General features: G+C 43.0%; 1 protein-coding gene across 1 annotated transcript in view; it reads left to right on the plus strand.

Annotated features, from left to right (window-relative positions):
* LOC109512654 (partitioning defective 3 homolog) overlaps window positions 1–16,016 on the plus strand; it is a 188,856-nt gene that overhangs the window by 145,110 nt on the left and 27,730 nt on the right. Inside the window, exons 21-22 of the mRNA XM_019864537.1 lie at window positions 4,900–5,028; window positions 10,267–10,578. Of these exons, the coding sequence (XP_019720096.1) occupies window positions 4,900–5,028; window positions 10,267–10,578 (441 nt within the window). The remainder of the gene's footprint in view (window positions 1–4,899; window positions 5,029–10,266; window positions 10,579–16,016) is intronic.

A 16,016-nucleotide genomic window follows, 5' to 3' on the forward strand; every position in this document is an offset into this window, starting at 1 on the left:
TATATATATAAACAATATTAAGATGGCCTGAAATCTTTCTTTTTATTTGTGACTTTTGCACACGAAACACCCAAACTGATGACCACAGAAATGGACTCCTCCAAAGTCCAAAATGTTCTCAGCCGGCTTGTTTTGGAACCAATCGAAGATATTGCCTGCAGTGTGTCCTCCCACGAGTGCATGGCCTAATCATGAATAAATACATTTCATGCCTCCATGATGCAGTACATACTGCTTTCCCCACCCAGCATGAAACCTTCTGAATCCCATTCTCACCCCTTCATATGTCACCCTGCTGCTTTCTTTCTCTTTCAGAACACATTTAGCAAGCTCCCCCCCAGAGCTGAAAACCATCTTTCGTCACACAAGTCCCAAGCGTTCTCATAGAACGATTCACATTCCTTGATTATTTTCGGCATCGTCCTCAAAAGCCCCATGTTTATCTGCACACTCGTGATATCTTGTACTATGAGAGTTGCAGTCCCCAAAATTAAGTTAATTCTGCTTTCGTTTTTTTCCCCCAAACAATGTGAGCAAATGAAAATGTTGAAACTATTCTTTGACAAAGCCACAAGTCCCCGTTAAAATGTGTCAGAAATTGCAGACTGTGTCGGAATTCCAGATGGGGCATCAATGGTGAAGGCTATCCCCCAATTCGAAACAAAAGATTCGGTGCACTTGCACGAGCTAATGAGATTTACTCAAAAAATGATGTTATTGTAAAAGAAGGAAAATCACATTCTGCTCACTTCTGCAGGTGATGTCGTTGCAGTGGCACACAACAAGAAATGACAACAATAGACGGGCCGGTGAACGTATCTGAAAGCGACCGTTGAAATTGATCAAACTACGTCATCGTATCTGCTTGAAGGTGAAAGAAAAAGTAAATGGAGGTGAAGTTTATTCTTTTCACCCTTCACAGCAGCAAATGCCTCAAATGCATGTCGGAGCTCCCGCCTGGAAGATTCGGATTAACTTTCAGGTTGGCCAAGCAGAAACCAAATGACTCGTCCATGTCTGCCCTTGAAATTATCTTCCCGTCACTTACTCCCATACAGTAGATGGATCCTGTTTATTCATGCGTTCTGAGTCCCACGTTCCTTTATCAACTCGGAATGATGCAAAGTATTTTACGGCTAATGTTCTGAAAGTAATGACGCATTTCGGGTTGCGAGGAAGTCGGTACAACCTCAAAGTGTTGTCGGTGAATGAAGTCAAATGCGATGAGACAAACATGGCTGACAACGGCACTCAGAAAGCATTTGCCTTGTTCGTGAGGAGGCAGTTTAACAGCAATCTCTGACAACAATTTTCGAGGCCTGCTTTATTGAAGCGTGGCGTGTGTGAATGAGCAACCCTGAGACGAATTGCAATGGCTGATCACGTCTTGAAATCTCCCACCCGAACGACGGGTGCAAACGGCATCGCTGTGCAAAACCGTGATTAGAAGACCCGGGCAAAATGACAAGTGACAGAACGGATCTTTTCCACACATGTAAAATTGTTTACGTACAAAAGCCTGAAACCAAAATTAGCGCGGTATGTCTGCAAAGCACAACGCAACAATTAGCGCCAGTAGCTCCCAAATTTGAAATCCAATGATACGCACTATGGGTAGATTTGCTCTCGGTTAAAGTTAAATCACACACACACACACACACACACACACACACACACACACACACACACACACTCATATCAAACGTGAGATTGACTATAGCTGAAGTCTATTTCTCTCATGAGCTTGCTGGGCGCAGATGTATTCAAGGCATGACAGCGAAATTGAACGCTCCGACTTTATTCCTGGTGGGTCGTCACATTAGTCGCCATCAAAGCATTGAATCTATTTGATATAACTGACACGTGCAAGATTGCATACTGTCCAAATGAGGCTCGATGGCCATTCAGACATTATCAGGCCAAGTGGTGATGAATGGCGCAGTGCTCCAGCTTTGCGGGTGACTCCTACAGGTCATAGATATTCTCTGGGCCCATCTGCATTCACTGCTTCACTATCTCATTGATCAGACGCGCGTGTTATCCAGCTGCGCGCTCGCTATCTTTTCATTCAGTTGCAAGCGCTTCACTCCATCTTTCTTTGTTGTTTTTAGAAGAACTCCGCACGCGTGCATTCATCACTTTCAGTTGACTGCTGCTTGCCTCAGTGAGATAGATGCTGAAGAACGGATCATTAAACAGTACCGCGGCCAGTTAGTCACAAGCAGAAGAGTAGATCGCAGCTTCATGGGGATGTGCCGGTCGATTTACATGGATAAAATAACTATGCGAGAGCTACTGTACATACGATTAGCAACATAGGCCTCTTGCTAATTATATGCAACTGCTTTATTTGTTTATTGACACGGAAACGGTGAATATTGTGAAGGGTTACGCCCACCGGAGACTGCATCGGGTAGCGACAATAATCGAATGAGGTCCAACACAAGATATTTACCAGATCTCTACCCACAAAAAGAAAGAAATACAAGTACATATAGATTTGACGGTCGTGAATATGATTCGAAACTTCACAAACTGCAGAATAGCTTTCCAGAATAGTGTGAAACAGCTGTCAATATGATGCAATTTGTACATATTACACAGATATGACGACATCGCTCGTCTTTTGTTATTCTGGAAAATCAAATCGAAGTATCAAACAAGTCTACTCAAATGAATGGCTTATATTTTTTTTTTGTTTTGGAATGTTTTGGTGTGACATTTGTATTAGTTTTATGAATCCATTCCGGTGTTGTAATTGAGCCCTTCGGTTGTTGTTTCTGCAATGAGGTCATGTAACATTTGTGGCAATGAAGAAATTAAAAAAAAAAAAAAAAATCACATGGGTAGCAAAATCATGCAGGCCTTAATTTGCTCTGTAGAATCTTGAGAGTGGTAACCATGGTAACACCTTGTAGATCTAACAGCGGTTTTGTTCAAGGTCACCCGCTGATAACAGTCACAAGTTGCACACATTTGAGCTCCGCTCTCTGCATGTTGTGTGCAACCTCTCAGACAGCAGCTTCAGATCCAATGGTGCCTTCACACTGGCACCTTTTACTTCGTTTGCATCAAACTGTAGTTTGTTTCCCCTTTTGCTGCATCTTACCTTGATCCGCCAAAGCCTGCGCATGGACGGAATACATTTTGACTCGAAATGGCTCTGCAGGGATGAACATTATCATTTTTGGTTGAAAGACACTATTGTCATTCAAGCAGTGCAATTCGGTGACCAATCAATATGTTATTATCAAGCCTTGTCAAGTTCTCTGTCAATGCAGCATGATTCATGCTACAGTGCCAGTTTGAAAAAAATAAAATTAAAAAAAAGAAAAGAAATGACTGAATTGTGTCTTTCCTCCTGGCGCCGTTTAACCCAAATAATTGTAATTGCTCCTCAGTAGTATTTTTTTTTCACTACACGAAAAAGGCCGTAGGAAATACTTTGATGTTCAAGTAAACGAATGGCTGAATTCAAACATTATGTTTATTGCTTGTCTCAATAGACTGGTGACCAATCCAGGGCGTAGTTTCCCTTTTGCCTGCAGTAAGCTGGGATACGTTCCAGCCCCTTGCTACTCTCAACAGGATGAAGTGTTATAGGGAAGGGAATATGGAGTGTTTGTCTTCCACTTGAATGTTTCACGCTGCCAGTAAGGAGGAGGTCACTTTTCATTTGATGGCTGCTGATGCCCTGGTTCTGTTAAACCTGCCAATATATTTGACAGTCACAAATTGCCCAATGCACTGCTGTTGATTCAGAAGATAAATTGAAAGTAGACTTTTTTTTTTTTTTTTTTGGACGTTACAATGAAAACTGTCACCTGCGGAGATGATAGAAAGCAGCCTCAGGATAAATTACTGACTCTTACTTCCTGGAGCTATTTGTTGATTAATTAATTAGGTAATGCATGTAGTCTGCGGATGAGATTCCCAAACATTATCACCTTGACCTATGCTGGGCGTAAGCACAAAATCTCCCATCTGGCTGCAGACATTTTTAAAATATAGCTCATCCAAAGCAGCCACGTCCAAGGAGCAGTCGTTTTTTTTTTTTTTTTTTTTTTTGATGGCTGATGTTCAGCCAAGCTGGAATGCTAAACAAAGAATCAAAGACCAGCAAATTTCATTCCACTTGGACAAAATAGCGTGAGCCCTTGTTTGTCATCATGAGTTCAGCCACTCTCGCAAGCTTATTTGTGGAGGTATAAACGTGGAAATCAGATCTCACGCACTGCCACAAGCACGTTGGTGTGAGTTATGATGTTGCCCGATTGTAGAGTTTTCGATATTGTATGACGGTTTTGACTTGAGGACACCATTCTTCTATATTCCATTCCTCATCATTTTCAGCCTGCGGGTCCCCTGCCGTTGATTCTGTCAGCACCAAGCTTGGCTGACCCGAGGAATTTACCATCCTATTCCCACTTCACCGTGAAGCTGTCGTGGCTTTACCGCCGCATATGTGTAACTGCTGTGATTAAAATGTAAAAGTTTGCAACGTTGCGGTACAACGTTGCATCCGTCCTGGTTTCCTGTCGTTCTTTCCAACTTACTCAGGAGCTGTCGCTGCTCTTGTTGGCTGTTAATTTTGTAGAAGGTGACAGGATGCCAGAGGGTGTTTACGATTTTTTTTTTCTTTAAACTTGATGTTATTTTTTTTCTTTTTGATTGTATTCACATGAAGGAGACCAAATAATTCACCCGCAAATGCCGGAGACTGTGTTCTCAGCCGTCTCCCCCGGTACACACTGAACCTGAAGAGTCTGACAGTTTTGACACTTTAATTTCCTTTCTGAGCAGTTTAACCTGAATTTCGCCGGATGAGGGAGGTGACGTGCGACTTTGAGCAGTCTGAGAATTGCAAAGTAAATGCGCCCGTACCTCTCTTTTGCTTAGGTTTGGGAAGCACCGCGGTAATGAACAGCCAGCAGACAGAGTGGAAAGGAGGGCCTCCAGTAAATCTAAAGCTGAAGATGTGCACGCCTCTGAGGAGGACACTCAGCGAATGAGGCTTGAACAAGAGAGGTGAGTGCTCAGAACAAGTTCGGGCCTGTTAAAATCTCCTCAGCAAAACTCTTGTGAAGGGGAACAATGCTGAAATGGACCGTGTTCATATTTTATTTGATTTTTTTTAGCAAAAACGCAAAACAACTGAAAACAAGGCGTTTCCAAAAAGCTAAATGCATAGACTTGGAAAAACAATGTATATTCATCCCTCCCATTGAACTACGTTGACATGAATATTCAGCATCTTCAGAGAATTCCATTATAATGCTCCATTCAAATTGTGTAGACTGGTCATAAAAACAAAACAAATACCAATTTTGAAAAATGATGTTTCATTTCTTAACAGTTAATAGTATTTATAGCCTATTGTTGCCTGTGCTGTTCAGAGGCACTCACCTAATGGCGCTTGTCTGTCCCTGTGGATTTGCCATGATTGAACGGTGCTCCTAATTATAGCGAAATCATCGCGGCTCTGCATTTGTTTCTCACTGCAGCCTGCCGGTGCTGTTAATCACTCTCGAATACACTGTCCCTTCATATTTTCCATCGTTTTGGCTTTGTGTTAGTGGACATTGGGGTGCGCGGAGGAAGAAGAGGCATTTCAGTTTGCAGGGTTCGCCTCATCCCTTGTGGATGAGCCCTGTTGAATTCTCTAGCAGGGGGGAACAATATTAATGCGGGCTGAATGAAAAGACAGCTTGCTGCCTCATTGTTCTCCATCGACTAAATGAACTCGCCGATCAACCAGCCGCTGGTAATAGCGGCTAATTGAATAGAAACAATAGGGCTTGATATCGCTCCCTCTTTCGGCAAATGAAGAGAAGGGTGGAAGGCTGTCAAATGCAGCGTAACGGTTTACACACACACACACACACACACACACACACACACACACACACACACACAACCTCACAAAGGCTCTCTTCTCGACTGAATGAAACATCTGGAGGCCTTGCTCAGAAAGCGCGAGCACTTTCCTCCCTGGTATTTGGCTCAGACATGCGGCGAAGGCCCTCCCTGGCTGAAGGCCGAACACATTTTCCTCAGTGCGCCCCGGAGACTGCCCGGCCCTGGAGAAGGAGCTGCTCCATCCAGGACTATCTCCTTTGAGCACTTCCCAAAACGACTGTCATGCTAAGCAGCATAATCAACACGCAGACACACAGAGAGCGCAGGAGATAAGTGCAATTCGCTCCCCTAAAATGGACACACGCTATTTAAATCCCGACCGCTGTCAGACAATTTCTTTGTCTTGCACCGCATTCTCATTCCCACTCCGTTCTGCATGCGTGAGCTCCCATCCCAGTTGCTGGTGCACGAGGCACACCCAATTCTTCTATTCTTTTGTACCTGCTCCCAAACCCTATCACTGCGCCAAGCCTGGATTGTCCCATGGTTAGTGGAAAGTGAATCCTGAGGGAAATCAGACGGGCTAATAATAATCCCACCTGCCCTGATGCCAAGTCCATGTTGAAAGTATTCAGGTTCAGATGGGCCCAGAAATGTGTCTTGTTACTTTTTTTTTTTTTTTTTTTTTGCATTTCACCGCCCCGCGATTCCAAAACTCACTTGCTGGGTCAGTGCGACCCTGGAGAGACTGCAACCCTAATTCTGATTTATAGGCAGTGATTAAATTGAGTTGACACTTTTGAAATGAACTGTGTGTTCCAAGGAGCAGTCAACCAGGCGGTGAGTCCAATGATTGTGACTTCATATGGTTGCTAAGATGAAGAATTATTATTCAGGGGTAACAAAATGGATTCCCTGATTGATTAATTAAATGCAAGAGCGAAAGGTGTCCCCCAAGGCTTGTATTGTATTTTACCAACCACATTTTGGATGAAAGGTGGTGAAATCATCTCAAACACTAGCACTCTGCAATACAATCAATTTGATGCAAGCAGGCAATCAGATGCTTTTTTTGGGGGGGGGGGGATTTTGGCACATTCTTTCTAGTGGAGCTTATTAACTCTTTGGAGTCTCATCAAGGCAGGACTTGAGCCTGTGGGGTTTAGCCTGATCTCTATCCGTTCAGGCCAGTACCGGCAGCCATCACCCTGGCCTCTTTTATACTTTGCGGACACGCTTATCTGATTGGTTCCCATTAACAAGACTGTGGAGACAACAAGCTTTCCGATTGGACCTTGTCAGGGTTGGAAGCGCAGCATTTTCTGCGGCTGTCACCCGCTTCCATGCGAGGGCCTTGGGGGGAGAAAGGCAGAAAGAAAAGGGAGCATGTGTGGTGCTGTTCAAGCCTCTATCAGTCTCTGACTTATCTCTGCACGCGTTGGCCCCGAATCTATTTTTCCGGGCAAATTGGGGGCACATAAACGACAAGTTGACAATGCTCCCTCTTCATTTTATGCCTGAAGTGAGCTCCATTCTCTGTCTTTCACTGTGGCAGTTGATTATGATGTCCGTTCTCTCTTATCTGCTTGGCTCCGCTTGGCTTCTAATCAGTGACCAGCACTCCACTGTGACTTTCCTCGTCCCTGTTCCCCCCAGACCACCAAAGAGCATGTTTTCCTTTTTTTTTTTTCTTCTGTTTTCTCCGGCACCGTTCTTTTAATTTGTCACGTGCCTACTTGCTGACTCTGTCCAAAAATAATCAGACCAGTCTTTCAGATCAGTCAGCAATTGACTTTGCATACAAAGAACCTCGATGAGGTGTGTCTCGAACAGTATGTTCCAATGTTCCATCACAATCCTCGATTCATGCCAGCGCCACGGACGGAAAAACTAAAATAGCAGCCAGAAAAACGCAGACCACTGTCAAGCCCGAACATTCAATAGCTGTTTCATTCCTATTGTTTGAGCAGTCTTATTATTGCCGTTCTTAATACAACAAGCAATAAGCATTTTTAATGGGTTCATGTTCAGCACATGTAATACCCCTCCCTTTTTCGTGCAGTACCTCTCACCTGTGTCCAGATTTAAAAAAAAAAAAAAAAGCAATTTGCTTCAAGGCACGCTAATGCCCTGTGCAATTGGGAAATCCCGATTGCACAGGGCATTAGTGTGCATCTGGTCCCAATGTTATTATTATTCTTATTTCTCAAACGACATCATGATTTCACAATCCTATTTGAGTTCCCTAAGTTCAAAGAAAGCGCGAACTGTGTGATGTGGAAGTGTGATTACGATCATAATTATTTTTGTGATTACAATTATAATGATTTTGATACCTAAGGCAAGTTAATGTGATTATCTCCCCTGTAAATGAACACCCTGGAACACGGACAATTATCTCTTTGGATTGCATGATGCTATTATGGGCCAAGTGTCAACGGAAAAGATGGGCTATCTGGGAGTTTGTAATTCTGCACAGACAGCTGCAAGGAATCATTTGCTGCTACTTTGATTGAATTCACATATCCATACGCTGCCCTCCATCTGCTCTTCACAACAAAAGAACATGTTTTGATGAGGGTGCAGTGAAAAGAAAAAAAAGAATCTATTCATCGTGAATGAGAAAGTCAGAGTCTTAGTTTTGTTTTTTTTCATCTGCTACGGTAACAATGCATACCGAAAAGACAGTCTCTCAAACTTCTAAGAGTGTTGACTTCAAAATAAAGTGCCTGGTCGTAGACCGTCCTCTGTCCCCTGACTGACTCCTGTTGGGCCGATTAAATATTGACGAGCGTCTGCTAGCTATTTTTGGCTCAGAGTAACATTGACAGTGGAAGGACATTGGGTGGACTGACAGGTTTGTACCTGTCTCTAATTTCCTCCATTTGAACGGGGTGGGGGGTGTAGACTTTCTCAAATCCAGTGTATGTGTGTTACTCTGGATTAGTTTGCAGTGTTGTGAATGCTGCACTGCTGTTGCGACCCATCCGCACGATGGCAACATAGGAAGAATCTAACAGAGGTGTGTTCGAGGAAAATAGTGCACACACAAGCATTCCCTGTAGGAAAGTCGCTGTGCTTTGTGTCATCAGTCCAGGCAAGGGCATTATCACATTACAAATGTCAACGTTGTCATTTTTATAAATCTGATTAGTTCTTCAACGAGGGTTGGGGCTTGGATCCCAGCGGACTTCGGTGAACCTCCGCTAACACTATTTTCGAGTCCTTCCTGGCAGAGATCAGACATCGCTTCAGCCAGATGGCAGGTGGAAGGGATTTGGAGAATTGTGTTTTCCAGTTTTGAGACTTACGTTATGTCCGCTGGGCAGGTGGCTGCACTGAGAGCACACGACTCGTGCTGTTAGTTAAGAATTTCCACATTGTACCTGCACTGTGGTCATGTAAATAATAAAAGAACAGACATGTTCATGCACGACCGAGGACTGCATATCATACAAACACCACATCAGGCCGCCATCAAAATTTAATTGTGGAGATCATGCTGAGCAAATGGGATTTGGGAAGGCTGGAAATAAATAAGGCGGTCTTTGAGTTGGATGTGGGAATTGGGTTAATCCGCCGCTGAAAAATGGTGATTGTTTGAAATATGATTACTGTTATTAAAAATACAGACATGGAGGACCGAGAGTCTGGAGGGGATTCAAGGCCTGTTTCAAGCGTGTCAATCATCTGTGAGGCAGCGGTGAGAGACGAGTGGCGTTGGATGTCAGAGGTCGTTTATGACCAAAGGTTAAAGGGATGTGTTGCAATAGTGGAAGGGAGCACGCTGGTGTCCGTTGGCGCAGACGTGTGTGCGATCCCACGACGGGGATGCAACATCTGGAACCTGTGAGCAGTCGGGTGGCTGCCGTCAAAGTGCCTGCAGCGGGAGGTCGACCTTCAGCCTCTTACTCAAATGCCAGGTCTTTTCACTTCCTCGTTGGCGCAGCGTCATGACATAGTTCTGTTCGCCACAAATGCATGCACATTCACGTGGAGCCGTTCTATGAGACAGGAAGAGACTTGTGAAAGGCACCATTGTCTTGAGCTGACCCCGTGAGGAGAAAAAGCAAGTAGGAGAAGGTGCAGGAACGGAGGTCGAGAGGTTCTCTTACTTCCTACCTCCTCTAGGCCGGGCCCGGATTTCACAGATAAGATCAATTCAGTTTTCTGGTGGCTCATTGAAAGTGTCATCGTTGAATAAAAAGGAACATACACGTTTTTTTTCCTACCCACTTAGAGAACATTTCCAGAGACGGAACTTCTTTTTAGAGTTTAATTACCACAAGCTACACTAAAAAAAAGGAAATACTGCATTATAGGCAATTGCAACCCCCTTTTTTTTTTGCGCACGGATATCACGACTAAAGTGAATAATCTCAAACAATGACCTTGTTTTTCCCCTAGAATACAGGCCAAAAAGCGTGAGCTCCGGGAGAAGCAGGCAAAGGAGCGGGAATACGCCGAAATCCAAGATATCATCGGCCACTCCGCGTTGAGTTCGGACGAAGAGCACACCTATGCTGGCATCGGATCTTGGGACTCGTCCGCGGACGGCGGCAGCTTAGACCCTTACGGAAGTGTCCACCAGTACCATCTCCCTCTGGGTCCGCAGAGCCCTCATCCTTCGTCCAATCTTCCAAACAACAACCCACCTCTTGAGGCGCTCTACGCTCAGGTCAACAAGCCTCGCAATGGACGCCCTGCATCTTCAGACAGGTAGGTCAACAGTTGATGATGGATGTCGGAATGCTTCTGACTCACTATACAAATGCGCTCAAGAGGAACAGTAAGACTACCGTTATGCCTTTTGTTACACAGTTTAGTTCACATACGGCGTCTCATATGGCATATCAACTTTGTTGCGGTTGTATTTTCTCATTTTGCTTGTCACGGATAACAAACACTGCACACTTGACAACAAGCGGATTTCATAGGCAAGGTGAAACACCAGCAGGAATCTTTTATCTTAGCGCTAGAATGTAATTTCATGTCTTTTTTCCCCTCATTATCCCTGGATCAGAGGTAATCCTTTCAGCCTCACACACTTTTTTTTTTTTTTTCCAGTCATGCTCTGTTTGAGTTCATCTCCGTTTCACTCACGGCTTCTGTTGAGCAAAGATTATCTTGGAGTTGTATCACCAATGCCATGGAGAGTTGAAATGGCGATAACAAGTTCCAAATGAATTCCAAATGCTACTTAAATGACTCATTTATTTTGTCGCGCTCACGCCTTTTTAACTCAAATGCAAGGAGACAACATAGTTGTTTGCAGTGAGCAACTTGGATAATATGTCACGGTAGTCAGTAAAATGCAAACTGATTTGAGCGTTCAATGCATCACTATCACCCCCCCAAAAAATCAAAACTGCAAATCCAGCATTTACTCACCCTTTTCGATATCTGGAACACCTGACAGTAAATGCATGATTATCAGCAAATCTGTCTCATTGTTTTCTAAGTTAGAGGTTCAAATCCAGAACCTCCAAGCTTTTGTGTAGAATTTGCACGCTCTCCCCATACTTGTCCGGGTTTGTTTGTTTGGTTTTTTTTTTCTTCCACGTAAGGTTCATTGAAGGACATTGGATGTTACTCTCGTACCTGTTGTGGCTTATGCGTGCCTACGGTCCTTACATATGTTATACTTGTTCTTCTGGTAAACTGGGAAGATCATATTCACTGTGTGTGCGTGCGTGTGTGTTTGTGTGTGTGTGTCTCCAGCTCCACAAGATGCGTATATAATAATGATTTTCAAGGATCCGTCTCCCTTCTTCGACCGCATACTGCCCCCCTCCTCTATCCTATATAAGTCAATTACAGCAGCAATGGCATGATTATCTGGCCAAACTGATAACTAGCTCAATCCCTGTGCCAATACAGGTATGGCCCATCAGTCTCAAGATAAGATATAACCTCAGAATCTTAACATTATGTCTTGGAAATATATATATATTTTTTTTTCCCCCAAAGCCCAATTTTGACACTGGCAAAACTAAAGATTTTCCGGCAGTGATGGATGTGATTCTATTAAATATCAATTCAAGCCACAGGGATACAAAAAAACAGTGTGGGGTTTTCACTGAAAAAACATGTGGTTCGTTCCCTGAGAGAAGTCTAATTGTGTTTAGCAAATTCCGATTGCATTTATTATTATTAATTCCCTCTGTCCATCTGGCTAATGTTTTTCTTTCTTTTTTTGCCCCCTCCTTGACAAATGTTTTGAATTGAAATCCAAATACATTACGCCAGTCATTACATCGTCTCTAAGAGTAATTGGTTTATTAAAGCAAATAACTCCGAAATAACCTGCCTTGCAGGGTATTGGTCTCCCACTCTCCTGTTTTACTAGTTTGGTGTGACATTTAATTTCCATGGGTTTGTTGATGTATCAACAGTGTTGCATATGAAATATATATTAAAAAAATATATATAGATATAGATATAGATATATTCTCCTAAGGTTGGTGATGTCAAAACACATGGCACAAGATGGAATAGTATTTTTCCAATGACCTAATTAGACCTGGCATGTTGTTATCTGTCGTTCTGTCTGTCAATGCTGTATTTATGTCTTCTTGCTTGACTGCCCGTCTGTCTATTTTTCTAAGTCAGGGATGAGTAACTCAAACGATGGAGGAGGCTACAATTTTTCGGGTACTTCCTAACTAGATATAAGACACTAAAAAAATGCTGTTTCAGTTTAGTTAAGTATGTAAAGTATAAGGATGTTCTATTTCAGTGTGGTGTCATGTTTTAATTGATTCTGGTTACAGCCCCAATAAATGGGTGATCTTGTCAAACTTCTTTAAAAAAAAAAAAAAAAAAAAAGTAGAAATGTAATTTGGAAAAACTAAGATGATTACCATACATTTTTTTTTTTTTTAGTTTAAAAAAAGCCTCCAGAATTGTCATCGCAGCTTCAAGTAAGGCAGAGTTTTTTCTCTTCGGTCCATTTAACTAATTCGAGGCAGTTTCCAGACCCTTGGATGAAGAGATTAGGTCCACATGCCTCCAATTGCCCGTTACGCTTTATTGTTGTTTTGCAATTTGGGCTCTTTTTGTGTTTTACAAATGTACATTGGTCGAATGTCTTTATAAAAGCATTCAACCATGACTCACCCACAATTTCGAAGCTGCCCACTTGTTTCACCTCTTTAGGTCATAAGACGAGGCTGCAGCTGGACAAATAACCCGAATAGGCACGTTTCTGTCTAATGGACCTTTGGTAATGATGCACTGATGGCAAGGTCACAATGACTGTAAAGATGGAATGAGTCAGACCATGTCATTTAAAAAAAAAAAAAAAAAAAACCTTCGCTCAGTCTGCTGTATTAGCTTGTACTGTTCCTTCACAGTATGAATCTCATTTGACAGTTTATTACCAGGCCCGCTGGAATTAGAGCTGACAGAGCCAGCCATGTTTGGACAAATGTGTCACCCAGTAAAAATGACGGACAAGAATAAAAATGCATTCTTCATTTGTGTCAAGGTTTATTTCAGTCTTTGACAGCACAGATATCAAATTTCACTCAAAGTCAGAGCTTTAATTCTTTTTTTATTTTTATTATTATTATTTTTTTTCAAGCCGAGTTAACTTGAGGGGCGATTGATGTTGTTTTAGTTTTGCGACACCTTGTTTATTTAAAAAAATAAATTAAAAAAGGGTTGTCCTAGCAAAATGGAATGACCTCATTTCTAGACAGGCAGCTGAGAAGTTAACTATTCCATCTGCCAAGGGACCCCGGGGTTTGGGTGACTGGCACCGGATGACGCGTTTGCGCACGACAGCCTGACAGGTGCCGGCCTCCGAGGGATTTGTGGGAGGCTGGCGTGAAACAAAGCATCACTTTTTAAAACTGTTGTTTGATTGACTGCTGCTCCCATTACCCATCAGGATTCTAACAGAATACAGAGTGAGAGCGCTGCAGTGGTGGAAGGAAGCATTGGGGCAAAGCAGGCAGGGAAAAAAAAAAAAAAGACATGGAGCCGATAGAGCTCAGCAGTGCAGAGCTTTTGAAGTCCTGTGAAACTCAGAGAGGCTAGCAGGTAGGGGATGAGAGCGCAAGAACTCCGAGATCGACACTTAAAGAAATACTTTTCTCCCATTGCACTTGGCACTCAAAAGTCGAAACCCACACTTGCATGTCCTTGAAATTTGATCACGAGGTAGCTAATACATTTTCCGAAGAGGATAAGAGACCAGGTTTTCCATCTCTGGAGGATAGATAAAGTAAGTGTATCTTTCCTGGAAGATAGTTTGGCTTCTCGGAGGGAATATTCATTGAGACACCGCAACGGAGTACGAGTGTCCCACTGAAAATATGTAATATCATCAATTCTCTGAAGAAGTAAAAAAAAAAAAACCAGCTCTTATGCATGTCATCTGTACTCATCTTACATCATATTCGTGCGCAAAAAAACCCATCAAGTTGTAGTTGTCTTTATCATGGAGAAAATAAGATGAGATTGAGCGGCCCTTTGCAGTTTTTGCTGCTCCCTCACCAGTTTGTGTTGATCTTGCTCTCTTGTTTGTTGTCATAATTTTATTGAACATTGTAGTCGTTATTGACATGACACCGCACACCAACAAGTGTCCAAAGTAAGAAATACAATCCAAACTAACAGCCCGTGTGGCCCGCACTTTGGACACACCTGGTACAACAGAACCACTAATGGAGCTAAATAAGATGTGATGTGTGAAGTTCTGCCCCGATCGGTCGCTTGCTGAGCCGTTACGAAGTCAACATTTGTTTTGTTTTCTCTCTCCTCCTTAGTTAGTTAATTAAGTCTGCAATCAACAAGCCGTCTCTGTGATTTTTATTGTATGCGTTTCATTATTTTGCAATCAAAAGTAGATTAACGGCCCTTTTTGATGGCAACATCTGTAGCTTTGATTAAATTCCACCTCTCAATAATTTATTGGTAAACAAATTAATCTTTTACAAGCCACGCTTCTGCGTGTGACTTAAATAACAGCTCTTAAGTCTCTAATAACTTTTCATGTTGCTCCCCACGGGAGCAAACACCATGCGCATATTGAAGCGCGTTGCCTTAATGAAGCGCATGCGATACCGTTCTGTAGTAGAAATGAACAGTTTTTTTTTTTTTTTAAATGGGGTATCTCGGTATGTGTTGGGAAGTTTATTCTGTTTTTGTTTTGTTTGCCAAGATGAACGATCTCAGTGTCAGCCATTTTTATTTGTCTGATCTGAGGTCATGTTTGAAATTGACATGACCGGATATGTTTAGTTCCTTCGCGTTTCTGTTCAACTCTTTCCATTGATACAACTGAGCAGAGCAGAGACTTGAATGAATTGGTGAATTAGTAAACAAAATCTGAACAGTCAATATACTTGTTTGGAAGGAATCTCATGAGTAAAGTGGTATCATCCGACCCCCGTTTGCACTTTCTCCCCGTGCCTACGTCGGTTTTTCTCCCAGTACTCCCTTGCACTGGTAGGTTAATGGAACACTCAAAAGTGTCCCGAGAAGTGAGTGTGAGCATGAATGGTTGGTTGTCGATGTGTGCCCTGCGATTGGCTGGCAACCGGTTCAAGGCGTACCCCGCCGACTGCCCGAAGACAGCTGGGATAGGCTCCAGCACGCCCGCAACCCTTGTGAGGAGAAAGAAAATGGATGGCTGGTGTAAGAAGGAGAGAGAGAGAATGGTTTAAAAAAAAAAAAAATCCTGGTCCTTCTGTCTGCTGTTGTTCCCGTGCATGTTGTGAATGTTTTCATCCAATGTGGTCGTAACAGTACAGCCCTGGAAAAGCCCCGTTGTAAACCTTGTACCACATGTTAGAAAATAAGGTCTCCGCGCGGATGCCAAAACGCTGGCTTTTGCCCTTCTCCTTTCAGTCTGCGCTTGTGCAATGATGATAGCACAGGAGGCCTAATGTAGAAAATGTACATCAAACTTATCACATGGCTCTACACAGATAGCAACGTGTATCTCCAAGGCAAAGCAAGTGAATTATTTTCATGCTGTTTTCATTTTTCCTCCCACCCTTCTCTCCCGCTTCACAGAGAGGCCCCTGTGGGAGAGATGTGATGAGATGGCGCACGCAGAAAGCAATTTATCCTCCGTTTGTACCATTACGTTCATTTAAGAAAGCAAACAGCCTGCAAGCAGACCAACAAAGGGGGCTGGGGGAAGG

This window comes from Hippocampus comes, unplaced genomic scaffold (genome assembly GCF_001891065.2).
Source record: "Hippocampus comes isolate QL1 unplaced genomic scaffold, H_comes_QL1_v1.1 scaffold389, whole genome shotgun sequence".
NCBI lineage: Eukaryota > Metazoa > Chordata > Actinopteri > Syngnathiformes > Syngnathidae > Hippocampus > Hippocampus comes.